General features: G+C 44.4%; 1 protein-coding gene across 9 annotated transcripts in view; it reads left to right on the forward strand.

Moving 5' to 3' along the window:
* RELCH (RAB11 binding and LisH domain, coiled-coil and HEAT repeat containing) overlaps positions 1-21,838 on the forward strand; it is an 878,561-nt gene that overhangs the window by 153,537 nt on the left and 703,186 nt on the right. For 7 of the 9 annotated variants that reach the window (XM_078687764.1, XM_078687757.1, XM_078687759.1 and 4 more), the window contains exons 3-4: positions 19,671-19,742; positions 19,858-19,913. In XM_078687764.1, the coding sequence (XP_078543890.1) occupies positions 19,671-19,742; positions 19,858-19,913 (128 nt within the window). The remainder of the gene's footprint in view (positions 1-19,670; positions 19,743-19,857; positions 19,914-21,838) is intronic. The other 2 variants (XM_078687763.1, XM_078687766.1) reach the window with 1 other exon arrangement.

Here is a 21,838-nt window from a genome sequence, read left to right on the forward strand (position 1 = left end):
TAGCCAAACCGCTGCATCGACGAGAAGCGTTAAAAACAGAGATGCGTCATTCCTGAGACCTTTGTGGATGTGATGCGACAGTTCAGCTGTCACAGGGGAGTGATGCGTCGGGTCCGGTCTGTAGGGGGGAGTGATGCGTCGATTCTGAGATTACTCTGTTCCAACGGTGATGCGTCGGAAAAAACTTGCGGCACAGGGACGATGCTTTCAAATCCTGGATGCGATGGTGAACGATGCGGCGCTTCGTCGACCTTTTAAGCCACGATCCCTCGATGCGTTGATTCTTGCAGCGGTGACAGGCGCTGCGTCGGTTTCAGCAGAGGCGGTGCAGGGAGATTCTTTACGAACCACTGTGTTGGCAGAAAACCGTTGCCAGAAGAGTGATGTGTAGACTTCCTTGTTTGTTGCGTTGCTTTCCAGCTTCCAGCAGCAGAAACAATCTCCAGAGGCCCCACACAGTCACAGGCACTCCTGGCAGGTCAGAACTCCCTGCAAGGAAGTTCTGGGGAGCTGGGGGTGAAGTCATTGTGTTTCTGGGACTTCAAAACAGGAGGCAAGCTCTACTCAAGCCCTTGGAGACTTTCTCAAGCAGGGGACTTAGCACACAACAACGTCCTTCTCCTATCCTTGGCAGAAAACTGCAACTGCAGGCCAACCCCAGACACACAGCAAGGGCAGTACTTCTCCTCAGTTTCTCCAGCTCTTCTTCTTTTTAAAGGTTCCTCCTGATTCCAGAAGTAGTCTAAAGTTCAGGGGTTTTAGGTCTAATACTTATACCCCAAAATGTCTTTGTTCTCTTTGTGCAAGGGGCTCTGAGCTCAGTCCAAACCAGTTCTGTCCTCTCTGGTGCAGCTGCCCAGCAAGAGGTGGAGACAGCATTGTGTAAGGCAGAACGGGCCTATTCAGGTGCTAGTGAGAACTCCTTCCCCCTACTCTGAATGCAGCCCAGGTCTATTCAGCCTAGCCGTGACTCATTGAGGGAAGGCAGGACACACATTAGAACCCCCTCCCCTTCCCAGTGGCTGTCTGACAGAATGCACTTCCCTAGCCCCTTTCACTCCAAAACCAGACACTCAATACACAAACAGGCAGAGGAACACAGAATGGTTAAACAACAAAATGTCGACTTTCTAAAAGTGCCATTTTCAAACACAAAATGTAAAAAACATCTTTAGTAAAAGATGTTATTCAATTACTTCAGAGAGCCTAAACTGTACTTTTACTTCTTATCCCTATGGCAAGATATGATTGTAAAATGTTACAAAGCATTCCCCATTCTGTCCTTTGGGGCAAGATAGCCTTACAGTAGTGAAAAACAAAATTGGCAGTATTTCACTATACGGACATGTTACACACATCAGTTCATGTCCTACCTTTCATGTGAAACCCTGCCCAGGGGGGGTACCCTGGTCCTACCATAGGGGTGTCCTATATGTAAGAAAAGGGAAGGTTAGGTCCTGGCAAGTAGGTGCACTTTTCAAGTCGACATGGCAGATAGCAAACTGCGCACAGGCTCTGCAGTGGCAAGCCTGAGACATCTTTTACTACTCATGTGGGTGGCACAATCAGTGCTGCAGGCCCAGTAGTAGTATTTGATTTACCAGCCCTGGCACACCCAGTGCACTTTACTAGGGACTGACCAGTTAATCAAAATATGCCAATCAGGGAGAACCAATCATAATAACAATTTACACAGAGAGCATATGCACTTTAGCACTGATTAGCAGTGGTAAAGTGCCCAGAGTCCTAAAACCAACAACCGGTCAGGAAAAATATGAGGAAGAAGCAAAAGGTTTGGGAATAACCCTGCAAAAAGGGCCAAATCCAACAGTCTGACTCGACTCTGAGGCCACGCCAGCTACTGCCTCGTGTGACCGTGCCAATAATTTTTGCCAGGGCCGTCATTGTTGGAAGCACTATCGCACGCTACCAGATTGACACGTCCTCAGCTAGGGTAGGGTGCAACAGGTGCTCGCTGGCATGGGCCGCAATGGGTGGCTTAGGGGTCTCAGTGGCGACCCCTAATTGACGTTCATGTTAAAGTGTTATCCACGCACTAACATAGAACTGAAGAACCATAGAGTTCAATGGGCAGGAAAGCTCAGAGATTAGGGTGACTGCCACTCTCCATGTCATCATGGACATTTTCATTTACAGGCCTGGGCTTAGATCCTTTAAACGTTACTATTAGATGGTAGTTTGAGTTCAGTAGCAGCAGACCACAGCTATAAGCCCCAGATTGCATTTGATTTTCAAATGAAAGCCCAAGACAGGAAAACGTGTCTGTAAAGGCTTTCAGTGAACTGACCTTCCTCACACCGAACCTGATCGATTTACTTTGGAAAAACCACATGATCAAAACTTGGCTTTTCAGGAAAGGGGTCAGCTAGGTCACGTGTGACGCTTACATGAATCTTTGCTAATGCAGCTGCTTTTGATAAAATGTTAAAAGACCCACGTGACATTGTTTTTTTGACTGCTGTAGGGAACCGCGTGAGAAATTAAACTGAAGCTGCACCAAGCAAAACAACAATACAAATATATAAAATGCTGGTGCCATTGAAAATATTCCCATGGCACTGCTGGAAAAGATGACTGAAATTACTGTCTGTCAAAGGGAATCTGTTGAGGGCTAAATACACGACATTGTGTCATTCATAGGACAGGCTATGAAAATGTGCTTGAAATTGTGATACTCAAAGGGCAGGCTATGAAAATGTGCTTGGAAAATTGGTTCTAGATTCACAGATCTTTAAAGGTTCAATTTAGGACAACTATGGATTTGAAAGTGCAGATTCCTCATAGTGGTTTTCCAGTCAACTGCACTGTGTGAGATTTGAGGGAATTACAACGAATACATGCCTGATTAACGCAAATTATTGCTCACTGCCTCTCAGGGCTAGTTTTGCTGACCTCACAGTTGTAAAGTAGCAAACTCAGTCTCCGCCTGCTGGCTTCAGTAGGAAATTCAGATGAAGCTAGCATCGGCAAATCCAACAGGTCTTATGGTTACTAAAGCTGCAATCGAGATTGTCGATGTGCAGGATGCATTGCTGTAGGTCATTCCCAGGAGTCCCCTGAATTTGACCCAAGTGCTTTCTGTGTCAGACTGCAGTATCATAGCCGTTGCTAGATGTCTCATAGGCATTACTTGACCTTTTTTCACAAAAGTACCACCTCAAGACACGTGTAAGATATGTACTCAGCACAGGTGAAGGTAAGTTAGGGATGGTATGGTTATAAGTTGAACATGGTACTAGGCTTCGTACATTACGTGGGTTAGTTTTGGTAGGTGGGTTAGGTATCATAGCTGGTTTAGTTTTGATATAGTAGGTTTGATATGTTAATTCTTAATAAAATATATACTTGTCCATGGGACAGGATGCTTCATAAATCTACGTATCCTATAAAAAAAATCCACTTGTTCCTTTGGTGTCACGCAGTGAAGTGACAGAATACGGCAGGGATCTCATTATATAGGAGCTCTTATCATAGCCTCTGTAATTATGCCACACCTTTTATAAAAGCAGGGTTTTAATACTAGAAATTCCCATATTACGCAGATGTACACACTGGGACTGGAAGTAGTTTGAAGCGGTAGTTCCTGGGTTTAAATACCCTTTTAGGTCTGTGCAAGCCTACAAATGTGCATGTTTAAGGGTTTTCACCTGCTTTTCTCCAATCTTTTCCCACACTGAGAAAAGTTAAAAATGTGTTCCTGACAACGGTAGAGGTTAAACTTCTTCCAGGGTGGGAAACAGGGGTGGGAGGGAAAGTGAACTTGCAAATGCTCAACATATTTTCGCATGAGCAAATCTACACATGGATGTTTGCTTGTGCTAAAATGTAGCTCCCAAACATTTTCTAGGGGTATAATTTCCAGGCCTGCTTCCTGTGAATTCATGAAAGTTGTAAATCTGCTCATAATGCTAGAATATATAACATGGGTGTACTTGTGTGACTTTTAAAAAAAAGAATTGGCCCCCTAATTAGGTCTGTCAGTAAAAAAGACCTTTTGTATTTATTAAAATTCTTTCTGTCTGTGTACCTACCCATCTATCTATTAGTTTCACTGCGAATGACTTCATACTGCTCTTTTACAAGGAGCATTTCTGCACACAAAGTAGGTTCGTTCACTGCCAAGCACTACTGTGGCAATGTGTACTTTTTGTGACCAAAATATATTTTTGTTTTTAGACAATGTTTTTGTTATAATGGTGATGGCCCAGCAGATCCCACAACAATAAAGTTTTACAAAAAAACATGCCAAAACAAGACGCACATTGACAAAATCAAGAGACTGCCTACCAGCGCCAGACATGTTGGCTTTGCCAATGCTTTGTCATGCTGTTTCCCATAATCTTGTTGCACCTCGTTACCCTGAATTTCCATTATAAATATTTTTGTAAATGCTAGGATGTTTAAAACACGTTTACTGAATGATGCTTTAAAGACATGGTACCTAAAATTTCACAGTTTAGCAAAACTTTGTTTTCTGGTTGCATATTTTTTGAACATTTTATTTTGAAAGCAAAGAATCCTATGCTTTCAAGCATATGCAAGTATTTGCATCTTATTAGAAACCATTATACATAGCCTCATATTGCTAAACGTTTCAACTATGTGTACACTTGTTTTTAAAACTAGAACCACTGTCAGTAGTGCAATCTGAGCTTACACTATTTCCGTAGAGCATCACCCGAATAATTAAGGCTTTGCACTAATGAACCATAAATACAAGTTCGAACAGCATGGACATATGGATATAAACCTTACATTAATTGCAGACAATGCTGTCACAGACCCATAACTTGGCACTGTGAAATGGCTTTGTAACACAAGGGATTGTACAAAGTTCCCCTAATAAAAGGTCTATAAAGGAGTCTCGCTCTCAGTGGAGGTAGTGGAGAAGAAGGAAATATAGGGAGCCTAAGGGTCCCTTTTCGGAACTAAGAAACCTCATACAACTGCAGGGCTGGATGACATGTTTCATTCAGCCCTTTGTGATGTTGTTTGCATCATCGGCTTCCTGCTCCTGCGTCAAGCCGGCGCTGCAATGCTTGACGGGTAACACTGTGTGTTACTCTCTGTCGGAGTTCTTTTGTTCCTTGCCGTGATATTCTGGTTTGTGAGGTACAAAAAACAGGTGAAGTAGTGAGCGGAATGGGAGTTAAAAAAAGTTAGGTAGTCCACTAAGAAAACTTTATTGGTGTGGCTAGCCACTTTGTTAAAAAGTGAAAAGAGGGGTATAGAGGCCCAAGGTAACCATTAGTATGGCCTCATTTCAACCCTCCAACATGGTCAACATGTTTCATGCCCACAAGGGGCAATTCTTCAGGACCAAAACAGTGCTCATATACTTGATAAGTGCCCTTGAGGGAACCTCAAGAGTGCGGTTTATACAACCTTGTTGGTCAATGCCCGGAGTTTAGCCAAAAAGTACTGTCACACCGTCAGACCAATCTCAAGGCTGTCTCGATCTGCGCGGCTGATTCAGGTGGGGCGTGTGCTAGAGGAGTTGACCTTAGCCACAGCGAAACGGTGCCGTTAGGAACCTACCCCCACTCGCAACGGCGTGTGGTGAAACGCGAACCAGCCGGTTCTTTTTGGCTAAACTCCGGGCATTGACCAACAAGGTTGTATATGGTTGGGCATGAAACATGTTGACCATGTTGGAGGGTTGAAATGAGGCCATACTAATGGTTACCTTGGGCCTCTATACCCCTCTTTTCACTTTTTAACAAAGTGTCTAGCCACACCAATAAAGTTTTCTTAGTGGACTACCTAACTTTTTTTAACTCCCATTCCGCTCACTACTTCACCTGTTTTTTGTACCTCACAAACCAGAATATCACGGCAAGGAACAAAAGAACTCCGACAGAGAGTAACACACAGTGTTACCCGTCAAGCATTGCAGCGCCGGCTTGACGCAGGAGCAGGAAGCCGATGATGCAAACAACATCACAAAGGGCTGAATGAAACATGTCATTCAGCCCTGCAGTTGTATGAGGTTTCTTAGTTCCGAAAAGGGACCCTTAGGCTCCCTATATTTCCTTCTTCTCCACTACCTCCACTGAGAGCGAGACTCCTTTATAGACCTTTTATTAGGGGAACTTTGTACAATCCCTTGTGTTACATGTTCTCTGGACAGGTACACTGGACCCCTCTAAACACTGTCCTTCTTCATCCCCCCTTTTGTTGAAACTGTGAAATGGCTTCAAAGGATTTGTGCTGCAGGGGGTACCAAGGAGGTGTGTCTCCTGTAAAAGAGCAACCCCGGGCTGGTGACGACGGAGGAACCCAAGTACCACAGTGCGTTTGATCCGGCCTAGCAGACCATTAACTTTCTACAAGATAATATGGAATTCGATGTGGGAGAGAACCTAAGCCTCTAGAGAACTTTTTTAAGTTGTGAAATCCCTGGCTACTCAAACAAGCATTTACAATGCAACGGTTTCGCCCTTGGAAAAGTTAGAGCTATTGGCATTGTAAATGACAACATTTGTATTTATGTGTTGGTTTTGAAAACAGATAAATAAATGGCATTGTCTTTTTTTTTTTTTTTGTCCTCATATCCACCATGGTAGAAGAAAGCCATCTTAAAAACAAGCCATAGAACCGCTGTCTCAGTATTATACTGGATGGGATCTTATGGAGAGGGGGGCCCAACATCCCACAGCTGTTGCTAGCTTAGTCTCATTTTTGGCTGCCAATGGGGAAGCCCTCAGCATGTCCTGAGCCGGGCTTTGACATGGGCACCATAGTAGTGTAATCATTGGACCCGGGGGGGGGGAAACCCGGATCTTTATTGTGCCCAATCAAGCATGTGCCAGAAGGCTCTTTTGTTTTTATTCCCCAGTCTAGCTAGGTCCATTCTGGCCGTCTGTAGGATGGATGCCAGCCAGTCCCCATGGGTGGGAGGTAGGGGGTCCTTCCACCTCCTGCAGATCTCCCTCCTTGCCAAGAGGACCGTGTAGAACACTAGGCTACTTGCTGCTCTTTGCGCTCCTGTCAGGATCCCAAAAATTACTAAGGATAGATCAATGATAACTGGGAAACCCAACGATGTTGTAAGGGTCTTCCCAATAGCTTCCCAAAATGTAGCAACCCGAGAGCATTCAAAAAACATATGAGTGTCTGGTGCTGCCTGCAGTCCACACCTTGGACATGCGACTGGGTTCACTAAAGCAAATTTAGATAACCTCTGGGGGGAGTAATACACTCAATGGAGGGTGTAAAGATGATTCCTGCGAAGCCATGAGGGCTTTACTAGACTCTTTAAGAGCTCGAATGAGGTTGACCAAAGTTTTTGTAGATCTTGACCCGTAATTAAGGCTCCCCACAGATGGACTGGTAGCGTAAATTCCCGATCAGATTCCTCAAGCAGGGATCTGTACCATTTTGAGACCTATTTTTAGATGGACCAGTACTCACTAAATTAGTTATCACTTGACTGAACCCTCCAAGAATGAACCTGTTTCTTTTTAAAGGTATAGTTTTATAAGCCTGTGTCCAGTTAATCATTTGTAGGTATTTAAACCTCAAAATGGTTGACCCTGTCCTATTCTGGAGGTGCTCCCACGAAAGCAAATCCCCCTCAAAGAAGAGATCCCCCCCCCTTCTTTAAGGCTTGCCTCTTTCAGAGGCATGGCTAGAGTGTCTTCTAGCCAGGCCGGGCTTTCAGGTAACCCCCAGAGCGGTGTCTTATCACAGAAATACCCTTGTTTGATTGAGTTTGTTAACTCATTCCACATTTTCGCTAATCCATATACGACCTTCAGTTTAATCTTTTTAAAGAATTTCGGGTTGGCAAATTTGAATAGGTACCCCGACTGGCTAAGACCTTCCCCCTCCAACATGGCTGAAAACATCAGGCCTACCCCGTGGTCTGTCGGTTTTTTTAAGAGCATTCGAGTATGCGACAGCTGAAATGCCCAAGCGTATAGTTTTAAATCTGGGGCAGCTAAACCCCCCTTCTCCCATCGCCTTTTAAGCTTCTTCCAGGCAATTCTTGGAAGTTTTTTATTCCAGAGAAAAGAAGTGATATCTGACTGTAATTTAGATATATAAGTCTAATCAAAATAAAGAGGAATGGTATTGAAAAGAAATGAAATTTTGGGCAAAATGGACATTTTAATCAAGTTTACTCTCCCAATTAAGGACAATTGTAAATGGGACCACGATTGCATCAATTTTCTACATTCTTTGGCGACTGCTGGGAGGTTTACTATGGCGAGTTTGTTGAGATCCTTTATTATATTTAAGCCCAGATAACGCATTGATTGACCTGCCTGCACTTCCAATGCACTCACATCATCGTTCCAAACCAACATCTCTGTCTTGGAAGTGTTGATCTGGTACCCCGATATCTGACCAAAACGCCGAGCGATTTCAAATATTACAGGGAGAGCCGTGGTGACATCTGATGTGAAGATAAGCAGGTCATCGGCATATAGAGCTACCTTTCTCTCCCACCCTCTGTGACAAAAAGATCTGATGGTAATCTCTCTCCTCAATTGTTGTGCGAGAGGCTCAATGTAGAAGTCAAACAGCAGGGGGGAAAGCGGACAACCCTGCCGTGTCCCTCTGGTTATAGAAAAAGGATCTGACAACTCCCCATTAATCAGTAGGCTCGCCATTGGACTACGATACAGCAGACCAACTGTTCGGCGGAATCCCTCACCCACGCCGAATTTGGCCACGGCCCCCGACAGGTATACCCAATTGACTCTGTCGAAGGCCTTGGTGGCGTCCAGCGTGAGGACAGTCAGGGGCAGGTTCTGTGAGACCGCTGTATCTATTGCCCCTATTAACTCATAAGTCAGTTCGTATAACTGTCGCCCCTTTACAAATCCCTTTTGATCTGCATGAAGAACTGACGGGGCCACCAAGGCCAACCTAGAGGCCAATACTGTGGTGAAGATCTTGTAGTCCACATTTAAAATTGATATTGGCCTATATGATTCACAGGTATCTTTAGGTTTCCCGGGTTTCAGAATGAGCGTAATTGATGCATTATCCCATGATGTCGGGGGAGAGTGACCTTCAAGGAGAATTTGATTAAACAGCTTAGTAAGAAAGGGGACTATCTCAGCTTCTAGGATTCTATAAATTTCTGCAGGTAGCCCGTCGGGCCCTGCAGCTTTCCCCTTCTTACTTCTGTTTATGGCGGCCCTAACTTCTCCTTCAGTTATGGCGCTATCCAAGAATTGGGATTGTTCATTCGTTAATCTGGGTAAGTCGATGCGGCCTAGCCAGTCAACGACCTCCTCAGGGCGAGTTGCAATTTCCTCCCTATATATAGTTTCAAAGAATTCCTTAAAGGCCTTCCTTATTTCAACATCTGATGTTAAAGATTTGTTACCCACATTGATAGTGGCTACGTTGTTCCGGGCCTGGTCTGTTTTGGTCTTCCAAGCAAGCAGTTTACCTTCACTATATTCAAAGTGGGCCAACTTAGTTGCCTCCCATCTCTGCTGCAATCTAAGATTTAATACTGTACCGAGATTCGCTTTCAGAGATGCCATTTCCCTTCTTTGAGTATCGATGATGGACTCATCTGCCCCACTACTAGTGTCGATAAGATTTTGGAGATTAACTATACTTTTTTCAATCGAAGAAATTTGTTCCTTATACTGCTTCCTTTTATATGATACTTTCTCTGTTATGAGCCCCCTCAAAAACGCTTTAAACGAATCCCAGATGATCCTAGTAGTTGCTGAGTCATTATTATCCAAAAAACAATTGTGTGACTCAAGATTAAGGTATACCATGTCCTCAGGAGAAGAAGTGATCGATCGAAGGACCATCTTGAGAGCACCCTCTCCGTTCCTTGAACTAGATCCATTACTACTGCAGAGTGATCTGAAAGATGTATTGGGAGATAGTCAATGGATCTAACATGATCAGCCAGCCTCCGACTAATTAAAATAAAGTCAATCCTTGACTGGTGTTTATACTTATAGTTCCGGAAAGTCACCCTTTGCTGGCTCCCGGACCTCTCTCGCCATATGTCCAGGTATCCATATAATTTCATTGCAGAATGTAGCGTTACCCTAGATTTAGATAGGACTAAGGATCTACTATTGGGGGATTTGTCCAAGATCGGGTCCAGTACCACATTAAAATCGCCCGCTATGATAGTTGGCTCTGGGAAAGACAGCAGCTGAGAAAACATGACCTCCTGTGACATGTGTCATCCTGATTCGGCCCGTAATAACCCAAGATTGTAATTTGAGAGCCAGCCATCATCACTGATGCGATGGCCCATCTGCCACCTGGGACCACCTGTTGAGATAAGAGCCTGGCTTTGGCCCCTTTTTTAAAAATTATGGAGACACCTCTAGTGTTTGTACTCTGAGTAGTTGAAACTGCGAAGTCAATCCATCTATTTCTCTTAATCAAGTCGGACATTTCTAGATGGGTCTCCTGGAGTATAATGACCTGCGCCTCCATATCTTGCAGGTATTGTATGATTTTATTTGCCCTAGGTTTGGTGCGCAGGCTATTAATATTCCAGGAGAAGTATTTTATATTAACCATCTTTGTCATAACTGTCCAAAAAAAAAAAGGAGATACAGGCGATCATGTTGATAGAACCCCTTGTTGCCCAAATTTTTTTCCATAAAACTGCAGACCTTCTTCCTTTCTAACATGCCTTGGCTTACTGAGGACTTTTTTTCATTTTTCCACCCCCCACCACCTACCCTAGTTACGTGTCTCCCCCCCCCCCTCCCTCCTCCCCACCCTCGGAAAACCCTTGCGATATCTAACCAGAACGATGTCCGGTTGATAGCGCCCCTCTGCGAACTCCCGGAAAGATACGCCACCCTCCATGCGTGAAAGACAGAAAAAAAAGAGACACCTGGTGATACATAATCATTACATTTTCCCTTTCTAACTTTTAAGGTTTATTAACATTAACTTGCTCTGAATTTATGTTTTGGATGCATTAGATCTGAGGAAGATAGCTTAACATGTTTAGCCCTAAAGCTTATTACTGCAACTAGGAGTTAAAGCCACTCTCTAATCAGGTAACTAGGCTGCTATTCATGCTTTCTTTTTACTTCCCAACTGCATCAAGAGATCATCAGCTGCCTGAACGGACCTAATAATAATCATTTTATTATTGTACATGATTTTCATGGCAGCAGGGAATGTAAGTTGAGCTGTGGCTCCCAGTGCTCTGAAGGCTTCGAGGCGCCTCCCAAACTCCCATTGTTTCTCCAAGGTAATTCTTGAGAGATCTGACCTTATTAAGAAAGAAAACCCCTTTCCAGCCAGAGATTTTTGCTTAAGCGCCAAATTAAGAATTTGCTCTTTCAGTACATACGTGTGAAAGTTAACCAAGATTTTGCATGGTTTTACTCTCTGAGCGTTGCGTTTGAAAGGATTCCTATGTACTCTTTGGATATCCAAAACTAGCTCTTCCAATGACTGATCTAAACTCAAGGACTCTTTCAACAATACTGCTATAAATTGCTTTATATCTGAACCCTCAGAGCCGTCTGGTATGTTCAATATACGGAGGTTCCCCCTCCTCGCGTTGTTTTCTAATGACTCCATTCTATCGGAAAGTGCTTGCTCCTCTCTGGAAAGCCTCTGGATATCAATTTTCGTCTGGTCCAAGTGGACCGATAATGACGCAGTTGTCTCTTCAAGGACTCCAGTTCTAATAGTGAGCCCATCAATTTTGTTGTCCAGGGACTCGCAATAACTTCTTATTTCAGCTTGATTCGCTGAAGACTCCGCAAACCCCTTCCTTATTTCCATCGTGAGGGCTGAGAACATACCTAGCATAGAAGCTGGAGTTATATCATCTTTAGCCTCGAATTCAGTTTGATCCGTATGAGATACAGAGGGGCATTCAATCTGATCAATGAGATCTCCCCCGACGGCCATTGCTTCTTCATTGGATCCGCTAACAGCAACCCTAGTAACACCCTGGACATCTGAGTCTGAATCTCCTGGAGGAGTGCCTGATAGCGCCCCCCGCTCTGAGACCACCTGAACGAAAAAAGCCTGTGGATGTGATCCTTTTTCCTTATCTGGCTGGGGAGGCTGTGGAGGCTGAATTTTTCCCCCACCTCCTAAATCCATCACAGAGTCTTCATGCTCAATGACCCCTTCTTCGATGCCTTCATGATCCACCTCAACATCAAGTCCCAGAAGAGAAGAGGCCATTTTGCATACTTCAGTTAAGGGAGAGGCTTCCAATTCGGATTCAGATAACATTACTTGATCCCCTGAAAGATGTAGTATCTGGGGGATAGCTTTGAAATAAGATCGTAAAGATGGAGTAATTTTAGAGCCTTTCTCCAACACAGATAACTGCGTTTTAGATTTTGCTTTGGATTTGGCGCTGTGCTTAGTGCCTCTGGATTTAACTTCTGTATTTAAGTAAGAAGATGATTTTTTTTTTCTTCCACTGCTGTAGTAAGGTCGGCCTCCCTATTATTCAGACCTGGGATACCACCCTTTCCCTCTTGCAACACAGCTTGCTTCTTCCGTCCTCTCTTGCCGTAACTCTTGCCGTAAGCCTTACTGCGGGAGGGAAGCACTTTTCCTGATGTCTCAGGGACAGCTGCTGTCAGTTTTACACTCTCTTGCCCTGACAAAGTAACAGTGAGAGGATCTATTGTATGCTGAGGCTCCTTACAGCCCCCCCCCCCAGGCGATACCCCCTCCACAGTATCCCCAGTATCGTCTGTATCCGCCTCCACCTCCACTATTGGTGCTGTGGGTGCAAGAGAGTGGCCAAGTCTTACCTGGGAGCTTGTATTCCCTGGGGCACCGCAAGAGATTAAAGCAGAAGAAACAGCTTGATAAGGTTGCCCCAGGCTCCTTAAAACCCTTCCTCTCCTCAGCTCCAGCGCGGCTGTGCAAAGACGCAATTGTGGTGATTGTCTTCCCTTTAATGCTGTTTCCTGTGTGGAATGCTGTAGGCTGGGATCGATGTAATAATCGTGGGACCTCGGTGTGGGGCGGTAATGCAAAACCCCGTCTTTGGCCTCTGCACTGCGCGGGCACCACCGCCGTAGTCACCCTCCTCCTCACGGGTAAAAACCAGGAGTGCCTCCTCACTGAGCGACCACCACCGCTCATACCGCGGGACAAAATCCAAAGAGAGCGGGCGTCGAACTCCTCTGCCTAATAGGCAACTCGAGCCGAGACTACAGCGGCTGTCAGGGAAGGTGAGCAAACAACACCGCCCTGCCCGACTGCATCCAGTGCTCTCCCCGGCCTCCGCCGCAGCTCCGCATGCACACAGAAAGCGGACTGCCTGAGCCGTTACATCGATACCTGTAAAGCCACACTGCATCACCGAGGATCCTGAAACGATTTCCTCGTTTTTAGTGATTTAGAAGCCGAGGAATAAGAATAAGAACCGCCAAAAATCTCCGCGGCTATGCATACATGACTCTCGGGATTTTTTTCGGCATTACCATTCTTATACGGTGCTCTCTCCAGGAGCCGGTCACGGAGCACTGCGACCGCTTAACCAGCAGCCGCCATGTTTTCCTCCTCCAGTGTCATTCAATAAATGGCATTGTCATTTACATTGCCAATAGCTTAATCTCTCGCAAATGTGAGACCTATTGTACCCTACGGACGAGCTCAGCAGACAGCAATTACTACCACACACACACACCCCCAGAGCCAGCCACACACACACACACACACACACACACACCCAGAGCCACACACACCCAGAGCCCCACACACACACACACACACACCAAGAGCCACACACACACACCCAGAGCCACACACACACACACACCCACACCAAGAACCCATGCACGCGCCAAGTCTTAAAACTTTGACATGTAAATCAAGCAACTATCATGCTAAAAAAGTGCAAAACCTCTTGAAAGTTCAAATAAAGTATTTACATGCGTATGCATTTCACCGCGGTACAAAAAAATATATAAAATATATAATTAGATCACTGCATTGCAAGTCATTTATTAAAAGCGATAGTTTGGAAGCCTGAATTTACAAACATTCGTGCCCCCTACCACAATAAACTGTTAACTAAGAGGCAGGTCAGCTGTCATATGCACCGTATGTGGCCTTGGAGATTAAACATTGAGCAATGTTATAGTTATTAAATAAACCTAGGTTTTAGCACAGCGCACACCAAACTCATGTATTACAAGGTGTTCCATTAATGAAGAAATGTCAGGTACAGCGATAAAGCTTTAAAGATCACACACTTTGGTCGAGTGGGAAAGCCAGGACTGATCGAGTTTTCTAGATTTCACATTACGCAGTAGATGGGTTTCTTACTCTCCTGTTTAAATCAATAGGTTCATACTTTGTCTTGAATTCCTGGCGAATGAGGTTCATGGGCAGCAAGCTAAGCCACTTGAAAGTTAAATCATTTGGGGCTTGAGGGTCCAAAAGTTATTCCCGCTCAGCTAGACCCACGCATTTGGCTCGAGCCTTGCCTACCTCTACTGCATCTTCAGCCCCAAGTACCCCACAGCAGAGCACCTGCTGCTTGAATAGGTCTGTGTCTGAAACCTGGTTAGTGGCATATACAGTCTGAAAATCCTCATGACATTAACACAGATGCGCAGAGTACAACATGTATATACTCAGTGTGTGGGAAGGCGTGACGATTCAGGAGACAAAGTCTTGTGGGTCATTATGACCCGCCCCCATTAAAAATAGTATTCCTCTCCCATGTAGGGTTTATTGCATTATCTTCCTGCAAGTGCATTGCAGACATTTAAGACGACACTGCACAATCCCATTGCATAGGCCACAGTGAACAGCAGTGATTTAGTTCCAGAAGACACAGCTTTACTACGGCACAAACATTGGATTTGCACTGCAGCAATAAAGCCTGCATATGTGCTAGTTAATACACGTGCTCCAAATAACCGGTCCTGATCGTGCCCGTTCTGTACAAATTCAAGTCTAATAACGACTCAGCCCATAGATTACATCCAAGCAGCAGTTCGGGTCACGAGCAGGGAGTCTGGAACCCCAAATCCATGACTCCCGGGTTCTGCGGCCTCCCTGTCCATCCATCGAGCGTACGTTAAAGTTTATAACGGTCCGAGAGCACAGCGGTTCCACAGGGAACGACTCCGGTGTCCACAGTTCCCACGGTCCACCTCATTAAATCCACACCAGTGACGGCTGCCCGAAATGTCGGTAAAAAGAGTTGTGTAGGGCAGCAAAGTGGCATTCATCCCAATATCATATTATTGGCATATTGTGAACATTAGAGGCAGCAAGTGCTGTGCAAGGCGGGTGTGTGTCTCCGAGCGTGGCGTGGCACACGGGGCGTTTCAGGCAACAGATTCAGCTCTCAGATTCCACTGGGAGGGTGGGGGGCGGGGGTGTTAATCTCCTCCGGCCCAAGGGACCCCGCCCCCCACCCTCCCAGCGGAATCTGAGACTGAGGGAACGTATCACGCAGTGAGCCCTAACTAGAGACGTGGAAATAGGATGGTCTTCGTGTAAAATGCTGCGTACCCATTCCAATCTACATAATAAATATGTACCGTGTTGTGTTCGTTTCCACATAGCTAATCGCTGAACCCAAAATGTATTAAAGCCTCATTAAAAAACCGTCAGGGGGGGTTGCGGGGCTGCGGGGGAGAGCGGACACGTCCATCCCGGCACAGACAGAGGGTGGGGGTGTTAATCTCCTCCAGCCCAGGGCACCCCGCCCCCACCCTCCCAGTGGAATCTGAGACGGAGGGAACATATCACGCAGTGAGCCCTAACTAGAGATGTGGAAATAGGACGGTCTTCGTGGAAAATGCTGCGTACCCATTCCAATCTACATAATAAATATGTACCGTGTTGTGTTCGTTTCCACGTAGCTAGTCGCTGAACCCAAAATGTATTAAAGCCTCATTAAAAACCGTCAGGGGGGGTTGCGGGGCTGCTGGGGAGAGCGGACATGTCCATCCCGGCACAGACACATAAGGAATGACAAAAACATGACTTGCCCCCCCCAAAAAAAAAAAAACGCCCACCGCCGCATGACGTTCTAAAAGGGGGCGAGATGAGTAAAAATCGCGGGAACGCCCACGAATCTGCTCGGGGAATGAGTGACGCATCTCTGTTCCAATGGCTAGCCTCCATTCGTGGAGCCAGCCAATGGAACAGAGAGGCGGGACAAAGCCCCAGATTGTTCTCAAAAGATTTCGCCTGCTTGAACGCTGCTGCGCAGCGGATCGCCAGACGAAACCTAAAAACTGGAAACTCTCTCCCCAACACCTCAGTAGCACACTGCAATAAATTGGCTGCGTTCTTTCAGAACAAAGTAGCTGATATTTATCTGGCTCTATAAAAGAACAGAATTCTAAATGCCCTAACATCAAAGAAGTGTATGCTCAACACATTCCACATTGGCCTGCCTACCCCCTCCCCCATCATGAGAAAGAACTTCCTTCACTTCTCATTAATGTCAAATCACAGTCCTTGCTTGACCCCGCACCCCCACATACACTGTCACAAGAAGCTCCAGCCATCTTCTCCATTATATTGGCACTCCTTAGCTTGTCCCTAACCACTGGAATAGTGCCATCTAAGTGGAAATATGCAGTGGGCAAACCCATTGCTAAAAATAAAAAAAAGTCTCGACCTGACCTGTCCAGGGAACTATCAGCCAATCTCCCCGTTCCCATTCATAGGCTAAATGCAAGAGAAACATTTCAACCAAACACTGTCTACATTCCTTGAATAAAATCATCGACTGCACACTTCCCGGATGGAATTCCATATACAACATCTTACAGAAACTACCCTCCTTGTAGTAACAGTCGTTTAAAAATGCTGATGTAACGGAGGATCAGCTGCTATTATCCTCCTGGACCTAAGTGCAGCATTCAACACTGTTGAACATCAGACACTTACGAACAGAATGGGTGAAGCCGGAATAAAGAGCTGCGCTCTAAAATGGCTCACCTCCTTTTTGAAGGACTGATGTTTCCAAATTTGTGAGAATTAGTGCTACTCTGAAACCCTTCTCTTGTAGTGTGGGATCCCGCATGGTTCAACTTGCAGCCCCACAGTTTTTAACCTGTACATGCACCCATTGACAGAAATTGTTCAGGTGTTTGGGCTGTCAATATTATTATATGCCGACGACACCAAATTGGTAGTCTCTCACCCCTGGAAAAGGCAGACAGTCCCATCAGATGACTCCCTGCTTGGAAAAAGTATCCAAGTGGATAGCAAACTGCTACTTAAAAATGAATGGAGAAAAAAACGGCCTGGTGATTCTGAGGAACAGACCTGACCCCCAACCACTTATCGAGTTGCCAGAATGTTGGGGCAATCAACCCATCCCTTCCTCCCTATCAAAAGCTTTGGGATGTGGTTGGACAAGTCCCTTTCCATGAATACACAGACCAAAAACCCTTTGTTTTGATACCATTAGAACACTCCATAAAATCCTAGACATGATCCTGAATGTGTACAGAAGAATTGGGGTGCAATCCCTTGTTCTCTCCGGGTTGGACTATAGAAACTCTCTTTAAGTAGGGTCCCTTCAAATATGTCATCAAAATTTCCCTCAGCAAACCGTGATCTAGCTTCTCTGCACTGGCTTCCCATTGAGGCACGGATAACATTTAAAACAATCTGTCTGGCACATAGTAAGATTAACAACAAAGGACCCGCTATGATGAGAGCACTCTCCGGGTAGATTCTTGAAGTTACCTAGAATTCACAAGGCCAGATGGGGCGGTAGTTCCTTTTCATATCTCATCCCCAAACTTTGGAACACGCTCCCCATATAATTAAGATGCCTAAACAATGAATCTGATTTCAGGAAAAGGCTAAAAGCATGACTATATCCACATTAATAGTCCCCTTGTGTTAGTCCACTTGTCCCGAAGCAACGGTATGTCTTAGCCAGCGCTCGGAAGCCTACGGGTAGCCATGTGCTATAGAAATCCGCATAGCATTATGTGAGAAGCACAAGGTGTGCTGGTCACAAGTGGCGCAACAAGGAAGACCAGGCAATGGCAGGAGAAAACAAAACAAAAGAGGGGGTCAAAACAATAAATACAGACCCCAACTCAACAATGCCCATCCCACCTCACACTTCTACCCCAGAAGCATTTGTCGCCCAACATTTCCCCAAAACATAAATCAGGGACATGGGGAGGTATTTGAGGTGGACTTCATCTTGTGAAGGATATAGATGTAAAGGTCAGTTTGTGAATAATGCACCCTGGGTCAAGCGCTATTGAGCAGTCAGAAACAGTGTGTAGGAAGTGAATTTGTGTTCAGCAAGGGATCAGCGTCAGGGTGGCCCACGGGATCCTCCGACCTGGGCTCCCTGGAAGATATCAGAGGGAAGAAAGGATTATCAGTTTTCAGCTGAGACTCGATCGGGTACGGTTCAGAAGTGTTGGAGATCTTCCACGTCGTTCCCACCTGCCCTTGGATTCTAGACGATTTTGCGTCTGGTACAGGTGGAGGCCGAGAATGATGGAACTGGATCTCCTTGGGAGAATCTTCGGGGAATGGGTGTAGCCATGCAGGAAAAAGTAACATATATTGTAGGGACATCTTTCTGAGTTGTGGTTTTGCGACGTCAAAGGATTTACTTTGTTGTTTAGTGGCCTTTATTTAGTCTGAAAAAAATTATAATGCGAGAGGAATCAAAAAAACCTTACTACAGGTACGGGCTTCTCAAGGATCACATCTTCATCACGAAAGTTCCGAATTTTGATTGAGGGGCTGGGGTGGAGCCTTCGGGAGAGGGAACTGCGCCAGTGAGCTGTTCACATTCTCCACCACGAACCATGGAGACAGCAAGCCCTCGGGTAACCAGGAACAGAGACAGTCTTCTGTGAAGGTTGCAGGGTGATGGGCCTCAACCAATTGAGGGAACCCCACCAGGCGGAGGTTGCTCCAGCGTGAGCGATTCTCAGCATCTTTGCCCTGGTTTCAAGGGTAAGAACCATCAAGATCAGTGCCGCTACCTTGATTTTCATTCCTGACAAGTCCTCCTCTAGAATATAAATGCCCTCTAAATGCCAAGTCGTAGAATAACAGGGATACTATCTATATGGGCTGCTCTAGTGCATTCACAGCTACATATTTAATGCTTATATATTTTGCCATGTATGATGGAGAAATTCTAAAACAAATTTGCCTGAATATGTGTATCAGCATAATTTATCGAGTTCATTTAAACTCAATCTATGCAAATATAATTAATTAGCACATTATTATGGCTAAATGATTTGTATTAGACAGCAAAACCTGAATTTAACCTCTGGTAAGTAGAAAGGTAATTGTAAATTTGGAATTGTAGTCTGTGTTAAACTTTAAATTTGCAAATTTCGCCTATATACATCTGACATACACTTTCCAGTGACGACATAAATTCATAAAATCCGTTTGTTTAAATTTGTTTCTAAATGTACTACATTACTTGTCAGACTGCTAGAAGTTGTGACTTGTTTGACTCTTTAGTCTGTCTAACTTGGAGAAGTGTTTGCTGGTTTGCTTTCAAGCCAACTCTGCTGCATGTGTTCATAATTTTCATGTAGACTGCATGCTTTTCTGTTTCAATACAAACTATGTACTTTTTTTTCACACCCATCTTTGCTTTTTATTTTGTATTTTTGTTTCCCTTTCCTTGGTTGGATGCCTGTGTGTGTTTTATCCAAAACCCTGTCCAGTCCTGGAGTTTGAACTGCGGAAAGCCAAGGAGACCATTCAGGCCCTCCGAGCCAACCTGACTCAGGCTGCAGGTGGTGTACATAACCCTTTTCTTCAGTCTTTCTGCTTTCATTGTAGATATAGCTCTGGTGTTCTTCCTTTAAATGTTGTCATCCTTGATATTTTTTCTTTCTTCCTCTCTTGCAGAAAACGAAGTTCCTTTACAGGAGCGAAACAATTATAAATCAAGTCCTGAAATTCAGGTAAGTGGCTTGTCAGCAACTGCTTGTCTCTGTCATAAATTGAATGCACATAAGGTGTTGGAAGTCTATATGCCTGCAGATTGGATGGCTGCATGTCAAAAGACTGTGTGGGATGGGAAATATTGATGTGCCAGGACCAAAGTATCGAGAAGGTAAGTATATATAGGTATCTATGGATGTTCTGTTCCTAAATCTACATATAGGTACCTTGAAGCTATATGTGTGTGTGGGTATATATATATATATATATATATATATATATATATATATATATATATGTATATATATGTATATATATATATATATATAGATATATATATATATATATATATATATATATATATATATATGTGTATATATAGATGTAGATATATGTATATATACGTGTGTGTGTATATATGTATATCTGTATCTTCAAGGTACAAAGATGTAGATTTAAGAATACAACATCCATATATATATATATGTCAGCATTTTATAGCACAAAGTAACATTACAAGATGGCCACTGCATTTTTTATGGGCCAGTGATGTAGGGGCAGATGTATCAAAATACCTATTTGTGATTCTCAAATAGCGATTTTTTGAGAATCACTATTTGAGAATTGCAAAATGGTATGTATGTAAAAATTCGCAAATGTTTAGTGATTTCTTAAAGTTCCTTAATTGCGATTAGCAAATTGCTAATCGCAATTAAGGAATAATTTCCCATTCATTTCTATGGGCCAGGAGGCCCATAGGAATGAATGTGAAGTTATTCTCAATTTGCGATTCGCAATTTGAGAATCGCAAATTGAGAATAATTTCAAGGGTGCAAGGGTGTCATAAGGACACCCTGATGCACCCCTGAAATTTACATGTGTGCGCATATGGCGCACATACATGCCCTAAGGGCATGTATGAGCACCACATGGCACCTTCACAAATGCCAAAAAGTGCATTTGTGAAAGAAATTGCAATTAACACCAACTTGAAGTTGGTGGTAATTTGCGATTTCTTAAGGTGAATTAGCAAAACTAAAATGTTTCTTACTTAGCATTTAAGAAATCGCTTTTTGCGATTCCTTAAATGCTGGCGCAAAATTTGCGGTGCCATTTCCTTCATACATCCCGTTTTCATGATTTTTAGCCTCAAACGCTGCTTTTTTGCAAATCGCAGCGTTTGCGACTAAAAATCCCGTTGATACATCTGCCCCATGTCAAATGTATTGTCCTTCATTTGTGTTTACCCGGATGCAATCACTGAATGCTTTATTAGTTGTCGTTGGTACACTTTTACTTTGACGTGAGCAAGGCTTTTCGCCGAAACATGTTGTCAGAGAAATAAACACCCTTGGAACCCACCTGGCTGACGTCTAAGTTGCTGAGAGCGTATGGGCATTTGGTACTTTTGTGACGAGATTGATTACCGGCACGCTCCGCCGGTGTATACGCCAATTCCCTTTGGGGCTACAGACATTCAGAAGTACTATTCTCTTTGGAAATATATATATATATTATATAGTGATGGAGTTATTAAACGCTTCTCTTGGGGAGGCACAGATGCCAACAGCCTGGAAACACGCAATGGTTTTACCATTGTTAAAAAAGCCAAGCGCAGATCCGGCCATGCCGTCTAACTTTAGGTCCATCTCCCTGCTCCCGACTTTTTCGAAAGTCTTGGAAAAACATGTAAATGGCCAGTTATCTATGTTCGTGGAATCCTCCCAATTTCTGCACACCTCACAATCAGGTTTCAGAGCAGGGTTTTCTACAGAGACCACATTGCTAGGCGTCACTGAGATGCTACGCAAGCGTTTGGACGCTGGGGATACAGTGACCCTTATATTATTACATCTAAGTGCTGCCTTTCATACGGTTTTTCATACCGTATTAATTAAATCTCTACAGGCATTGGGCATCTCTGGATCAGCGCTTGGCTGGTTGT

This window comes from Lissotriton helveticus, chromosome 4_1 (genome assembly GCF_964261635.1).
Source record: "Lissotriton helveticus chromosome 4_1, aLisHel1.1, whole genome shotgun sequence".
Taxonomy (NCBI): domain Eukaryota; kingdom Metazoa; phylum Chordata; class Amphibia; order Caudata; family Salamandridae; genus Lissotriton; species Lissotriton helveticus.